The following is a 16078-nucleotide window of genomic DNA, read 5'->3' on the forward strand; positions in this document are numbered from 1 at the left end:
TCTTATAACGGTTGATTCAATATACATGATGTACATATGTTCTACGTCAGCATACATATTAGGTGTCAAGTCACTCACTTGGAACCACAATTCACTCTCTCCTCAGAACCTTTAATTCGAAAGTGGACTGTAAGAGTTAGCGTGCAGTGGTACGGATTTTTTATATTTTTTTTGCAGCCTTACCTTTAAGTATATATAACTGCAATAAGCTTACGTACCTTTATTCAAAATGTGATTCGTGGTGTTTTTTTAGACTTGAGCTCTGATGATATTTAAACAGGCATGTAGAAAGTGTAACTATATATTATGCAACAGGAAACATTATCGCTGACCTCGGACGCCGCGAGTCATGTGACAAAACAGAGATCAACAAGCCCACACAGGCAACCTTGGGACACAACAGCTGAACGTAGGCCGGTTTTCACATATATAAAGAGCAGTCATTTCAGTAGGGATTATAGTTCCACTTTACTTACACAAAGAAATGAACATACTAGCTCTGGTCCTGGTGGTGTTACCACTAGCCACGTCGCAACTCTTAAGCAGCCCCAAGAATGCTGACGTGACCAGAGGCGACATTCAGCAGATGTCAAGCTTCGCCGTTACCCAGCTGAACGCAAGCCTCGTGTCTGTTCTGAATGCTAAAACTCAGGTAGGTGTCTATATGCCTGTCCCTACTTCCGTAGTAAATAGTGAGTGTACCTCACCTGATCCGCCAAAGGCATTGTCCGTCTAAATTTCACACCTTGAACGTGTATATTTGGGTTTGTTTCAAAACAGATCGTAAACAAAGATTCCGGGGACAGGTAAGTCCCCAGTATGTTAAGATTGGCGCAAAGCCAAATTAAGTGGATCAGTTGTCCAGGTTGCCTGGGTTGTTGTCATGGTAACACTGGTTTGCCTGGTCCAAAATCAAGTACTTACAACAACTCGCATATTCCTGGATAAACAGCTGCGTTAAACAACACTTGCAATTTATCATTTGCTATCGATAATGCACGTGATTCATACCATTTATTTCATCATTGGACTCAATTACTGTCCTCCCTCACAGGTTGTCCCTGGCGCCGGTGCCTTCGGCATTGCTGGCTTCAACTACTTCCTGACCCTCAAGGTGCAGAACGGACAGACGGTGAGTTCTCTTCAGAGTTTTACACCTTCACGGAAATATTCAGGCCATATGTCACAGGATATCAGATATACGGTATAGACCTGTGTAACATTGCGTACGAGCCATTCCTTGACATATATATAGCTGCTAACATGCTAATGTGCCTCTGTCACTCTCACTCACTACGTCTGCTGTCGGATGCGCAGGGCACGTTGACCCAGTCCATCAACATCTGGCGACAACATTACTACAGATGTTGCTTCTGTCCTTGTTGGTCTCGACGGGGATGCGGGCGTTTAGGGGCAGCAGTATTTGATGAGTGACTGAGTAGCGTCATACTCGCTTTTAACGGTGTCCTCCCATTAGTTAGACAGCCAGTTGTTAGACACCTCAAAATAACAACTTTTCTGGTTGCGTGCACAACAAAGTGCAATGCTGTTACCTTGATTTATAATGGAATGACCCATAGCTAAACATCAAAATATAACAAAACAAAAAGACGTGTTAAGTCAGATGTACTTATTTTATAAACGTTCATCTCAGATTTGGCTGTTACATCAGATGTATATACACATATATTAAATTGAGTCATGATATGTACACAACGTCATACTCGGTTCATCCTGTTGTCAGACTAAGGTCTTTAGGCAAGTTTCAGGAGGTCGCCCACAGCATCTAAAAACTGAACTGGAGTCTTCTGACCAAGGCATAGAACGATCAAACAATGAACCTTGAGACATTCCTAATTAATCCCTCACTGAGTAGGACTGTACCATTGTTGTGGGTACTGCCCTAATTAATCCCCTACTTCAGTGTCTGACAACTGGCTGTCTAACTAATGGGAGATAACCCTTTTAACACATTGTAACCATGTGTGGGTTCGAGCCAGGGTCTTTAGAGTACCCAACCTCTCCCGTGACATGTTACAGGACTTTGCTCATGGCAGCTCATCAAATCAAGAATGAACATGAAACTGCAGTGCGGTAGTAAGGTGGATATCAAAAGAAGCAGGATAACAAGTGTGCCTGAAATTACACACCATATCCTGAGAACAGCCTTTTGATATTCATATTTCAACGCCTTTATAACATGATTGCAGTGATGTGTTTCAGACTCAGATCTGCGATGTCACCCTTTATTCTGATTCAATTCTACACGGCAAGCGATTAACCACGCAAGGATGTACTACAAGCAGCAAGAGGGCCGGGCTTGTTGGTGCTCCAACCCCCGTCAATGTCACCGATCCAGAAATCCAGAGGCTGGCGATCTATGCTGTGTTTACACTGAACGGCCTACAGGGGACTCACAACAGTCTGGACCAAGTCATCTCTGCCAACACCCAGGTATGTAAGTAGGAGGATAAAAATATCATATCTTGCATATATTATATAATGGGTAGGTTTCTCGGTAGGCTAAAGTCGGATAAAGGGTCATTTTCGGATAAAGATGCAAATGTGAGATGTCAGGTGGGTACTACTTTCAGTGTTTACAAACAAATATGGCATCACCCTTGTCAATCGGCGATCGATTCAGAACTAATGGTCGGGTACCTGGACAAATTACAATAATAATTGTTATCATTACATAAATAATAGTCTGTGACACGGAAAATATCAATACAGTCGAGGTATCTGTTACATTTCTGTACTTGTAGACCTCGAATTAAACACAATTGCATTACGATGAAATATACTGAAGCACAAAAGAAACGTCACCATGGATAGATATATGAGAAACCTTATTTGTCCAAACACTGTAAACATACTTTGAGACATACTAAAAAGATGAAACTTGGCAAAACTGATCATCAAGGTTGATATTAAAGTGTCAAATATTCTTAAAGTGAAACACAACATTAGTCTCTGAGAAAATGGCATCACAAGTCAGTTCTCGTGTGTCCGCCATGTGCATTGATGACGGCCGTTCAACGTCGATACATGGAATGGATGAAGCGGTTAATGAAGGTCATAGGCACATGAGCCCACACTCTGAGGAACGCCTGATGCAGTTCAGCTGCAGTTGTCGGCCTTGGTCGGACGTCATTCAGCCGTCTTTGAATCTCGTCCTACAGGTGCTCAGTGGGATTTAAATCGGGACTGAGGGCAGGTCACTGCATGGTTCTGATGCCGTTCTGCTGGAGGAAGTCTCTTGTTGCTCTCGCAGTTTGGTCACGGGCGTTATCATGCTGAAATTCGTGGTTGGGGCGACGTGCCAAATGAGGTATAGCGTGTGGTCTCAAGACTTGATCAATGTACCGAGCTGCTGTGACACCATTGCCTCTCCCTGGACCGATGTTCTGGAAGACCACAGGGCCGACCCTCTGTGCTAGACCAATTCCACCCCACACCATGATGCTCGGACCACCCCACGAGTCTCTCTCAACAACACAAGCATCTGAATAACGTTCCCCACGGTGTCGACAGACTCTCTCTCTGCCATTGCTGTTGAGACACTGTAACGGCTCTCGTCTGAGAAGAGGACTCTTCTCCACTGCTGGTGGCGCCAATGTTGGTGCTGTGTTGCCCACTGAAGACGGTCCCGGCGATGATGTGGTGTCAGAATGGGTCCTCAGTGTGGCCTGTGACAGTGGAGGTGTCTGCTCGTCAATCGTCGACGCACGGTGTACGCACTAATGTGTCTCTGGTGTATCCCCATGGTCTGTCGAGCAGTTTCCGCAGCAGTAACAAAGCGATCTTGAAGATGCTGTCGCACAATCTGACGATCCTGACGTCGAGTTGTGACCCTTGATCTTCCACTATCTGTAGTGTTGGTGGTCTGGTGCCGTTGCTGGGGCCTGTATATGGTCCTTACGTGGACTTGAAATGCATTGGCTACTTGCCAGGCGGTTTGTCCAGCTTGCAATTGTCCAAGGGCTTGGTGTCGATGATTTCTTGTCAATCTTGGCATGTGGTAGCAATTCAATAACGAATGAATGTTATCCGATCTGGGTGGATTTTTATAGGGCAAGAAATAGGGGAACGCATGTGCATTTCAATTTGCACGGAACTCACGTGCATCGGGTTACCATGGCCATTGCCGTGATGCGTTTGGGCGATCCGTTTTATTGTCATCCGCTTTGTTTTTTTGTCATCAAATTTCATTTTTCCGGACAAGGTAATGTTAAATTTTAGAAAGTTTGACAAAAATTACCCAGATATTTAAAGACAACTTTTCAGCAATGTTACTTGGGGTGACGTTTCTTTTGCAGTTCAGTATATGTCCGAAATATACCTTGTTTCATTTTGCGACTGTGTGGGAAATCTGAAATCTGTAATCCCGTTACGAAACGTAAAAAAACTTGGCGTCTTACAGACTAAAGTAGCTTCCCTTTCGTAATGGGAAACTACTCCAGTGGGCGGACCGATGGATTGCAGCGAAACGCAAATTGAAAATATTTTTTTTTTGCTATGTGGTAGTTACGTCACTGTCGTCAAGATAGTGTTTCAGTTGGAACTGAATTGACAAGTTGTCACTTTCAGACTGACTGACCTTGTTACGTAATGAGATATAGGAATGACATTATTTGATAAAAACGTGATCACGGTTGTGTGTTTTGGGATAGTAAATACCCGAATAAACACTAACCATGAACACTGAAACCTGATAATGTCTATTTCTTTGGAATTGACCAATAGGAGAATTTCTAGAGTTGATTACTGACCTCAGTCACCGTTTATGAATATACAGTTATGACAAAACAGTATTTATAAATGTGCATTTTGTGTGTTATGACTACGTCGTCTATCTTTTTTAAGTTTTGATGTTTGTTGTCGTTTCCTGGTTTCTCTGTGTGGGTGTTCTGTCCGATATTGATCATATGTCATTATCAAGAGAAGATCTGAGTTTTCTCTGGCCTCAATGCAACAATTTGATATCATGTCAGGTGGTTGCTGGCATCAACTACATCCTGAAGATCCGCCTGAGTGATGGAACCCGGGTATGTCTCGTATAAAAACGTGTTTTCAACAGAGATTTTTTGTCATTATGGGAAGGGTTTTGTTGCTTTTTTAAAAGTAAATATATTTCATAAAACCTTCATACTACTCCAGCTGAAGTTTGTTTGCCTAGGATTGAGACATTTGAAGTTTACTCAGCAATGCCATCAGCTTTGTCCAGCCACGTGACCTGGTCGTGTAATGAATCACCGTATCTGGCTAATACCTCTAGGTCGTGTAATGAACCACCGTTTCCAGCTTATACATATGTCGTGTCATGGATCAGAATTTTCAGTAAATACATCTAACCACACGTATATATGCGTCTTGATCGTGTAATTGATTACTGTGTGTGTGTGTGTTTCAGACTCAAATCTGTGATGTGACTATCTGGGACCAGCCTTGGAGCCACATGACCAATATGATCCACCATAGCTGCACCAGCGCCAAAAGGCGTGACATAGGTATACCCGGGGGTCTGTACAACGTGGATGTCAACAGTCTTGAAGTTCTGAACGCGGCCAGCTTTGCCCTGGGAGAGATCAACGGACTGCAGGGTGCCAACAACAGCATGGAGCAAATAATCTCAGCCAAGGCTCAGGTAAGGCCAGCATTTTGTGTGTTAACATCGTAGTAATCAACGTTACCATGTACAGGTGAAACATAATTAACTGTGTGTTTCTAACATAATTCATGCTACAGTCAGATAAACAATATTGGTTGGAGGAACAAACATGCTTTTACTGTGTGAATATTACATAATTCTACAAAATTCGATTGACTGCATACACTATGTGACCCTTAACAAATGCATGCTTGTGTCAGGGAAAATGGTATAGACACATGAAAAGAGGACCCCATGAGATACTTAATCAGGCATCACATTTGGGTATTTAAATCCGACTTGTAATGTTTATTCATTCCCTGTGAACATGGCACAAAGGAGGATATCAGGGATGCAAAGATGAAAAACAGTCGGAATGCCTTCCACGAGTTTGTCCTTCAGAGCTCTCATGAGCTACCATTACACAGTCATCAGGCGACTTGTTCGAAACCATGGTCAAACCGATGCTGTGAAAGACCTCCCATGGTCTGTACGACCTCCCGTGACGTCAAAGCGTGTTGACAGGACACTGATTAAATTAGTACGACGACAGCCATTTGCAACGAGTCCCATCCTGAATGGATAATGGCTATCCAATCGACTTCTGTCCACCAGAACCTTGGGAACCACCTGAGAGCAGCAGGAATGGCGTCCAGGAAATTCATCAAACGCCCCTACTAGCAGAATACTATCAAAGATTCCATTTGACTGAAGCTTTGGAGGCACAGGTATGTGACCCATACACCAAGGAATATCTGCTCATGTGTCCCTTATGGGCGAGGCTCGGCAATGCTTTGGAATGTATCTCACAAGACTGCAAGCTGGACCCGGTCACTTTTCAAGGCAGCCTCAGATGTAATCAGTACATCTGATATGTCCTGGAACCAGTTGCTGTCCGTCATTTCAATAACCAGCCACTCGCCACAAGACCTCCGTTCATGGAAGATTACGTCAGAACTCATCGTTCTCGTGCAGTGAGAGCCACCTCCAGAACAACGATGTGCTGACTCTGCCTTTGCTCGCCAGATCTGAATCCGCTGGGGCACATGTGGGACATCCTTGAACATCCTTGCAGCTGCAGCGCCTGATGAGACACAGTGTTGGGGCCGTCATTTGGACACGTGGATGGTTTACTCGCTATTGAACCTTTGAATTACGGGTTTCATCTAGAAGAACCCAGACATAGGCCCCTGAAATCGCTGTATGAACTCTGAGCTCCATTATTTGGGATGAACACATCACCAGTTTTTGTGCTTCAATATCGTGATAAAAATGTAGCAACAGCTAACAATGGTAGTGCTTTTTGATTGTCAGAGGGTTGTTTGTCTATCTGATCTCATTTGTCAGAAATGTCTTGTCAGTACTTGTTTCATTAGTCACTGAAACTATGAAACACACACGACACGCAGTGAACGTATACATGGTTCGCAATGAGGTTGCGTGTGTGTCTCTCTTCACAGAGTTCTTCAAACATTTCAGGTTGTTTCTGGAATGAACTACATCCTGGCCATACGTATCAAGGAAGGTGACAAGGTGAGTCCTGGTTTATAATTTGTTTTGAAAGATGTCTTCAGGGTGATATAGTTTATATTGTAAGGCAATTCAACAAACATGCCTCTGTAGCACTAACTGTGTACCTCTGTATGTATAATGCTACATGTGTACAGTTACACTTGTGAAGCAACATCTGTACAGTTACACCTGAAGCACATATTTTTTCACCTTGAGCAACATGTGTACAGTACTGCTTCATTCATACCATGATGCCATGTTGCTTTATCATTAAGCCCTGTCTGCCTCCAGATCCTGATCTATAACGTGAAGATCTGGACAGAAGTTAGAAACATTCTCAGAGGTACACCTGTAATGCTGCACCTGTACAACTAAACCTCTATTCTATACCTGTTACCTGATCATTAAACCAACTGTCTGATCTCAGACCCAGATCTGTGACGTAGAGGTCTGGTCTCAGCCCTGGCTCAACAAAGTGGAGATGACACAGCACAGCTGTGCCCAGGTGACAAAGCGTGCAGTGGGTCTTCTCGGGGGCGTGACTGCTGTGGACGTCAACAGTGCAGAGATTCAGGAAGTGGCCAACTTCGCTGTCACGGAGATCAACGGACTTCAAGGAGAACAGAACTCTCTAGTCAAAGTCGTAAATGCCGGAAAACAAGTACGGATGTTTCTGTTAATGTGTTTTATTGTTTATAATGCATAATTGCAGAAGAACAGTTAATGGATATCAAGTGTCCAAATACCTTTATCTAAATGAACATAGCATATTTGTAACGACAGTCCATTTCACCATTGTACCTAATGGCGTTGTCTTCTGCAGTCAATTATTTTCTCAGTGATGGTATGAAATGTTCTATGCCTCTAAAAGTTTAAAGCCTGGCTCTGTAGACCTACAATCATCATATTATACCCTTTTATCCACTGTGGGGAGAAGGGAAAGAGGGGGGGGGGATATTAGACTTCATGTTCTAGACTAACGTTGTCCGTTTTGATTCATATGCAACCCAAGTCTTCGTGTTTTAAAAATGTCTTTTTTTCAGATCGTCGCCGGTATTAACTACATTCTTACCCTGAGTCTTCAGAATGGAGATAAGGTGAGCTAAGATTTGTTTTCAGGGGTTGTAACATGTACACTATGAGATTGAAAATGTGAAAAGAGCATTTCATTTCTCATAATAAGATAACCCATAACGCTTTATAAACGAGTTTTTTTATTGCTCTTAAGTTCTTCCTCAAACTAAACAAAGATACAAAGATATGTTGTCAACAAAGTTTATCTTGAAGGCACAATTCTTCGTTCCTGTGCCATATATCAACTTGCTTTGACCAGTCATATACTTAAACGCCTTTGACGTGAATATTGATTCGCATAGTACAGTTCAAGTACGGTACACGGTCTTTAAGCCGTTGGGGCTGTTGGGACTGTTGTTTCAAGAGTTTACTCCGAATGCTTAAGACTATAGTTCGAATGAGTACCCCCTGTTGTGATATTTTTAAACCCTCATTAAACCATACTCACTTCCTCACTAAGTTAGTGTTTGTGCTGTACACCCTCAGACCCAGCTGTGTGAAGTGAGGGTTTGGTACCAATCCTGGACCAACACGAAGCAGGTTACAGATCACCACTGTTCCGGACAAACCAAACGTCAACTAGGAGCTGCTACTGACGCGGACATCCACGACCGATTCGTTCAGTATTTGGCACATTATGCCGTCGAAACAGCGAACGCGCTTGACTCCACACATAGAACATATGTTGAACTTATTTCTGCTAAAACCCAGGTACGTCTCATTCTGTCGTAGCAAAAAGCACCATGGAATATTAGATATAGCTCTCTATTGCTTAGTTGGTTGGCTGGTTTGTTGGTTGGTTGGCTGGCTGGCTGGTTGGTTTGGTTGGTAGCATCTAATGACAATGACATTTCACATCATGCATAAACAGCACGTCTTGCATGTGCACATTGAAGCCAAAGTGGGAACTCACAATCACAGACAATGAACAGACAAAATGGCGAATTGTGGGTACGATAGAGGAATGACATCAGTATCCCAGTTGCCTCAATGTTTGGCAGATCAAAAAGTGTAATTACTCGCATGTGGGACAAGTATCGTCAAACGACACCTAGACGAGATCATCTCATTACATCAACAGCACTACGCAATAGATAAGAATCTGCTCCTGTTATCAGTACATAATGTCGTACAAAAGAGGAGGGCAAATTTCAACATATATCGTTAAAAACCAGCTATATGCAGTCGGCTGGAAGCAAGGTGTCCTGTGAAGGGTGTTAACCCTACCAGCTTATCATAGGCAGCAAAGATTGCAGTAGACTAGGCAACACCAGGGACGGGCAGTACGCTAATGTGAGCTTACGTCATGTTTACGGATGAATCAAGGTTTTGCTACGATTCAAAGATCAATGTTGTTGATGATGTAGCGGCGAGCAATATGTCAGTGATTCTTGACCACGATTGGCATAGGGGCAGTAGTATCATGGTGTGGGATGGTATCACACATGGCAGGCAAACGGATTCGGTTATTGTGAATGAACGTTTGACTGGCCAAGATGACAATGCCAGACCACATCGTGCCCAGGTCATCACCGATTATCTCTGATGAGAAGGTACATGTATTCGTACATTGGACTGGACCCCGCTAAGTCCTATGACATGTCCCCAATTGAGCATCCGTGGGATGTTCTCGGGTGGAGTGTGTACGCCAGAGACCCAGCTAACGTGGCTCAGCTTCAGTTAGCTTTTCAGGCGGAATGGTGGGCAATACCAAGGGTAATCATATGCAAGTTATTCAACAGTATGCCATCAAGGCATCGTGCTTGTATCGCCCAACACGGTGGACACAACAGATATTGATCTTCACTTCCTAAATATTATTTTACAGACATGTCTCGTCATTACACCTTCAGGATCATTCCCTTACTTTTGGTCGGTAATTTATTTGCTAAAGAATGTGGAATTGTCGTTTTCAACGCTCACACTGAATCTCTGGAATTAAAGGTTGTTGCCGGGACGAACTACTTCTTTAAGATCCGGGTCCGCCAGGGAAGCAGCGTAAGTGTAGTTTCACCTATCAGTTACCCCTACTACCTTAGGCACATCGTAATCAGATTGTTTTGTCAGACAGTGAAGCACATTCTCTACACCTCAGTATCTTGATGAAGCAACGCTTCACAGACATGAAACTGTTATTAATCAATTAGTGAATTAAATCTATTTCATGTAAAATATATAAATTTCTTTCATTTAAATATTGTTGATGTTTACTCTGTATAGACTGCTGCATCTTGTATGTATGTCGTAACAGACCCAGGTGTGTGATATCACTCTTTGGCGGCAAGTATCGATGAATTCTATGGGTCATGTGACACAACACTCATGCAAAGCAGTAAACAAAAGAGGTCTTTTTCTGGGAGGTGTGGAGCGCGCCAATCTTACGGCTCCAGTGCAGCAAGCTGTGTCGTTTGCAGAAGACGCTTTGAATGCAAAGATGAACAACATGTTCCGGATGGTGGCGGAGAAAGTCGACAACATCACACAACAGGTATACCCCATAACATTAAACGTGATCATCCTCAGTCAGTTCTTTCATCAAAAGGAATACAAGGAATCCCTGAAGATTGAACCAATGATGCAACGTTTTATACCCTACGCTTACTACCGAACACTCTAGATGTGAACAATAAAAAGAACTGTAAACGGGCCATTCGTATGTGTTCATGTTGGCATACAAAGAATGCCTTAGGATTGCACTAATGATATAACCCTTTGTAGCCTTTATTTCCCATTTCGGGGCAGACCATTTGATTTCTAGGGGTGGGGGTGACGAGCAAAAGAAACGTTACTAATCAGCATTGTTCCTAAAAACAGAACAGGCAGATACTTGTATGGTCAAAAGACATGAATTAACAACAGCATTCCAAGTTACGGTTGGGCTATGCAAGGATGGGGGCTGTTGTAAGGGCTTGTTTTAGCTTTTCGAATTCCTGTTGGCAATTGTTGGACCATTCAAAAGACACATCTTTTTACAGAAGGTTGTACAGAGGGGCGGCGATGCCAGAAAGGTTTGCTAAAATTGTGATAATACGAGGACAAATCTAAGAAATGACACATAACTGTGTGACTGAATCTAATTTTGAAGGCTTTGAAGGCCATCTTTGCTGAAGATATGCCCAGAGAAGGTACATGTTTTGTCGCAAATTTACATTTGCTTGGTTTAAGAGTGAGTCCTGCTTCATTTATCTTTTGGAACACTGCCTTCAGGTGACTCAAATGTTCCAGAAACGTTTACGAAAGTATTATGTCATCTACATATTGGTATGTAACGCCAATTCATTTCTTTATTGCCTCTGAAATGGTTTGCAGAAATGCCATAGTCGCATTTTGTGGGCCAAAGGGGAGGCAATGTCATTCAAAAATACCATCGGGTGTAATTTAAGCCGACATTCAGTTTGGTAACCTTTCTTTTTTTCTTTAAAGGTTATGCTACTTATTGTCCATCATCCACATCCTTTCAGAAATTGACAAGTACATTCCTCCTCCAGTAGATGAGAGTACAAACATGTCAAATTGTCTGGGTTTTGCTACACGTGGTGTTGTAAATAATGGTCATTTATTTACTATTTTATATAATGCTATTTTCATGGTTCTGTTTCAAATGCACTTACATTTGTATAGTTATCATGGTTTAGTGAACAGTGAGAAAACTTAAACATTCTTTTCATAGGTTGAATTTGAAGTGCACCTTAACAAATCTTAGCTCTCTTTTCAGAACCAAACAAATATCTCAACATTCTGACACTCCCCCCTGAACCCGGCTCCCCCCCCCCAATCCCCACCCCACCCCCCACCCCTCTCCCCCAGCCACCACCCCTTAACGTCCCGCCCCTTACCAGTATCGAATCCTCTAGGGGTGGTATTTGACGTAAGGTCGTGTTATTCTGTTGTTGAGGATCAATTTGACTGTCTACAGGTTGTGGCTGGCATCAAGTACTCGTTTGACCTTCACCTTGTGACATCCATTTGCATGAACAACGGCGACAACACCGGCAAAGGAATCACCGACTGTCCCGCCAGCAACAGCATGCCCCAGGTAAACAGAGATAAGGGCCATGTGCTTCAGAAACAAGGTGTCGGGGAAAATAAGATTTCTCGTGATGGCTTGTTTTGTTTTATTAAGTCTTTGTTATTTAGGTTGGTGAGTCTTTGTTTCTTTGCTGCAGCGTATGACGTGCACGGTGTCGGTGTGGTACCAGGCGTGGAGTGATCCTAAATATCAGCTGGTATCCGACTCGTGTGGTCAGCTGTCCTAGGTATGCTATATTATTTTACCCATAGGGATACGGACATAGGTGTACATAATTTGAGTAATACCCCCTGGGCATCATAATGTGTGCTTCATTCTGATTGGCTTATCTTCATTGGGTTTCACATGAGTCCATCTCAACATGATGTCATATGAATACATATGGTTGAAGATGACATCATCCATGTTTCATTGTCGTTCAGATCAGGAATCCCACATGTTTTTAAATTTTTCTAAGAAAAAGACTACATGTAATATAAAGAATAACCGACTCGTAATTCTGACTTTACCAAGTATTCTTTGTAGCTCGCCGTTGTTCTCTAACAGTGTGCCTTGCTCCAGGTCATTTGATAGCGATACTCTTTCACATACAATCGACACCGCTTTTGGCAGAGATTTACAGTAGACGTAATTCAACATACAACTTAACATACCGTTTCTACAAAATCAGTAATGGTACTCTCGTGTCACTGGATTGTCTAGTTCATCGATCACTTGATTGTCCGGTTTGTTTATAGGCTGACGTCGCATGGCAGGAGTATAGGCAATAGATACTTACTTCCACAGCTATTTGCCCTTTATGCAAATTGTATGAATGGCGGGTAGGGCAGGACATGGTCACCCTTTTGAGCAAACACCGTGTGTCTTCACTGATTGTCAGTGGTCCATTCATACAATTTCAACAGCTATTTGCCCTTTACGCCAAGTGGAATCTGTTTCGGCAGAAAATGTAGGGTGGTTATTCCTTTGCATTGACAATTCATATATATTATGGATATTGAAAGGGTTTTGACACTTTTACTTCATGTTCTGAAACACAAATAGTTCTGCTCGGACTAGCGAAACATATGTCAGGTGAATATATTTGTATCAGAAATGCATTCATAAGGTCCACTTATATAATTATCAGTATACTTTAAAGCCAATTTAAAAAAGACAGCTTGATTTGACGTTGACACGTTATTGATTCTCTGTTTGAATTCCATTTCAGATGGGTTGAAACCTTTCCACAGAGATATAACTATGCTCGCTGTCTCTTCAAACGATCCTGCTGTATTCTTGTCATAATACAATGTTGCTATTTCTATAGTTGTTTCGGATAATATTTGATTGTATTAGCTGTGTTTACCTTTCCTTGAGTATTACATATGCTAAGAATAGACAGTCAGAATGTCATTTGCAACAGAAGCAATGTTCATTGACCGTATTGGTGCAGAATTCGTTGGTACATTGTTCGGTCTCTTACAATTATTGTGACCAATTTGTATAAATGCTAGTCAGAATGATTTATTGCTGATGGGGTTGCATCCTTTGCCAACAGGCACATTGGCTTGCAAAGGAGAATTGACACCTTAGTATGATTTTACATCTTAACTTGTATCAAGGTAAATCTTGATAAAACTAAAATAAGTTTGGACCTTTTGCAGATATGTTGACATTATACTTATTCCTAAGCCCAAGCTGATTTGGATAAAGTCTTGCCTTGTGTCTACAGCCACAAAGGCCTTGTTTTCTATATATTCCTATCAAAAGTGTGTTGGACGTTTTACATGCTAAGCTATTTTTAGAATATTTGCTGCTATGGTAACACCAAGTCTGTTATGCCAGCACACCTTTCGCGAACACCTGGTATCATCACTATTTGATGATGATTCATAAACACATGCTCATGATATAGTCGGTATTGTACAAAGGACTCTGGTGTTAGTTAAAAAAATCTTATCTTTATGAAAATATTTTTGTCGCTTTTATTTACTTGAACCATGTCATTTTGACCCCGAGACATATCACTAACTTAGTAACATTTACTAAAAAAGACAAAAGAGAATCTGTCTCGGCCAAGACAATAAAACTGGCCCACGCGGGACCGCTGTAACATGGTTCATTTTGAGGTCCTTGGGAAGATTTATATACTGACATCAGCAAAAACTGTTTCGTAAAGTTGGAGACATTTTTCTTTTTAACCCATCTCCATGCAATGATTCTTCACATGGTACAATAAATTGTGTCCTACTTTGATCACCTCTGGTAGACACATTGAGGATATTTCTAAATTTGACACATCAGTGACCAAAATAATGCCCAATGCAGTTTCCCATTTTCACTTGTACCATATGTTCCCGTGTTTTTTCAGATGATCAGTTGACTTGCCTTTGCATGTGTTTGTATGGGTGGCATAGTAATATCAAAGCTGGGGACAACGTGAATAAGCGTCTCACATTGTACATTGTTTGGAACTGAACATTTCAAGCACTAGGCTTCCCCATCTTTCCTTAATACACAAGTCATACGATCCCGCCCCGTGTCCCACCAAGAACTATAACATTCTCCATTGTGAACAGATTTGAGCTTCTTGCCTTTCACAAACAATAAAGACACAGGTTATTTGCAGATAATGCAAACATAAACACATTTCATGCTTAAATGAAATAGAGAGTTTAGCTGATAATAATGGATACACAGGTATCCTACACAACTGTTAAGGATCACGCCACCCTCTGTTTTCTTTCCACAAGAAATGAGTCAGTGGAAATGCCTGTACATCCAGATGAGTCAGCCTTCTGGCATAACAACCTTGTGTTGCATTTTGGTTTAACAAAAAGGTATGTCACTTGAAAAACTATAGCTTAAGGAACTGAATTTACCACCACTTGGCAATGACGGAACAACTTGTGTTACTTATCATTTACCGTGATTATATAACAATTTCTAAAAAATATTTTGTCTCCTGTTGGATTCAGACCCACAAACTTAGCATCAAAGGCTAACGAATGTAGTCTTTTCCAAAGGTGATACGGAAGAAATTATGTGGACCTATTTACTAACATCAAGACGCATAGTTTATCGTTTATGAACACTGTCAAGACATGGTATGAATTTGTTCCAAAAGTCAAAACGTCACTTCAGCACATGCTGCATGTTGAACATGTTCTAGATTCGCAACAGTGAACGTTCATGTCAACACATAACGTTTGAAATGAACTGGCTTATCAGGCAATCTCTGGGATTGTGGTGGAACATCTACAGGCACATTAGCGTCTGGAACACTACCCAACTACCCACTGGACTCCCGGTGTAAGCTGCCCCCCACCACCACACACACTGCTGCAATATATACCCATCTGTAATATGCTTTGTGAATAGACCTAACTACTTTTTATTGCATATAAAATCATTTTGAAACCAATTATAAGTATGCACTTGTGTCTGTAAGTACCTTTGGTGTTTGGGGAGGTATGTATCACAGTATCAAGAATAGAGTCTATGGAAAATATCACATCATTAAAATCATCTAATTATTTGTCCATTTACATTCTAATACTTCTAAATATAGTCAGATGGGTGTAATACATTCACAGAATCTACGCCGGGGTCGGGACGGGGGGTATACTTTCATACTTTCAGACTTTACACCGGGTCCAACAATGACACAATCTCAATCAAGTCTCTCATCAATTCTTGATCTACCAGCAACAGAATCAGAAGATCCATTATCTGTCACAAGCATTGTCACATGTGTAGGCGAAGCTCTATTAGGCATGAGTTCTTTTGGAACTAGGTCAGTATCAACTGTATGTAGCAATTTAAGCTAT

At 41.8% G+C, this 16078-nt stretch overlaps 1 protein-coding gene across 1 annotated transcript; it reads left to right on the forward strand.

The window, feature by feature from the left end:
* The first annotated feature begins 385 nt into the window (after positions 1 to 385).
* On the forward strand, positions 386 to 13569 carry LOC139442452 (uncharacterized). The gene is made up of 14 exons (XM_071223262.1): positions 386 to 652; positions 1055 to 1132; positions 2224 to 2454; positions 4995 to 5048; positions 5414 to 5647; positions 7130 to 7183; positions 7590 to 7823; positions 8206 to 8259; positions 8723 to 8947; positions 10181 to 10234; positions 10488 to 10724; positions 12153 to 12272; positions 12403 to 12492; positions 13477 to 13569. The coding sequence occupies exons 1-13, from the start codon at positions 485 to 487 to the stop codon at positions 12490 to 12492; spliced, it is 1833 nt and encodes a 610-aa protein (XP_071079363.1). The 5' UTR covers positions 386 to 484; the 3' UTR covers positions 13477 to 13569.
* The last annotated feature ends 2509 nt before the right edge of the window (positions 13570 to 16078 follow it).

The sequence above is a fragment of the Haliotis cracherodii genome, unplaced genomic scaffold, assembly GCF_022045235.1.
Source record: "Haliotis cracherodii isolate W230 unplaced genomic scaffold, xgHalCrac1.p SCAF_5, whole genome shotgun sequence".
Classification (NCBI taxonomy): Eukaryota; Metazoa; Mollusca; class Gastropoda; order Lepetellida; family Haliotidae; genus Haliotis; species Haliotis cracherodii.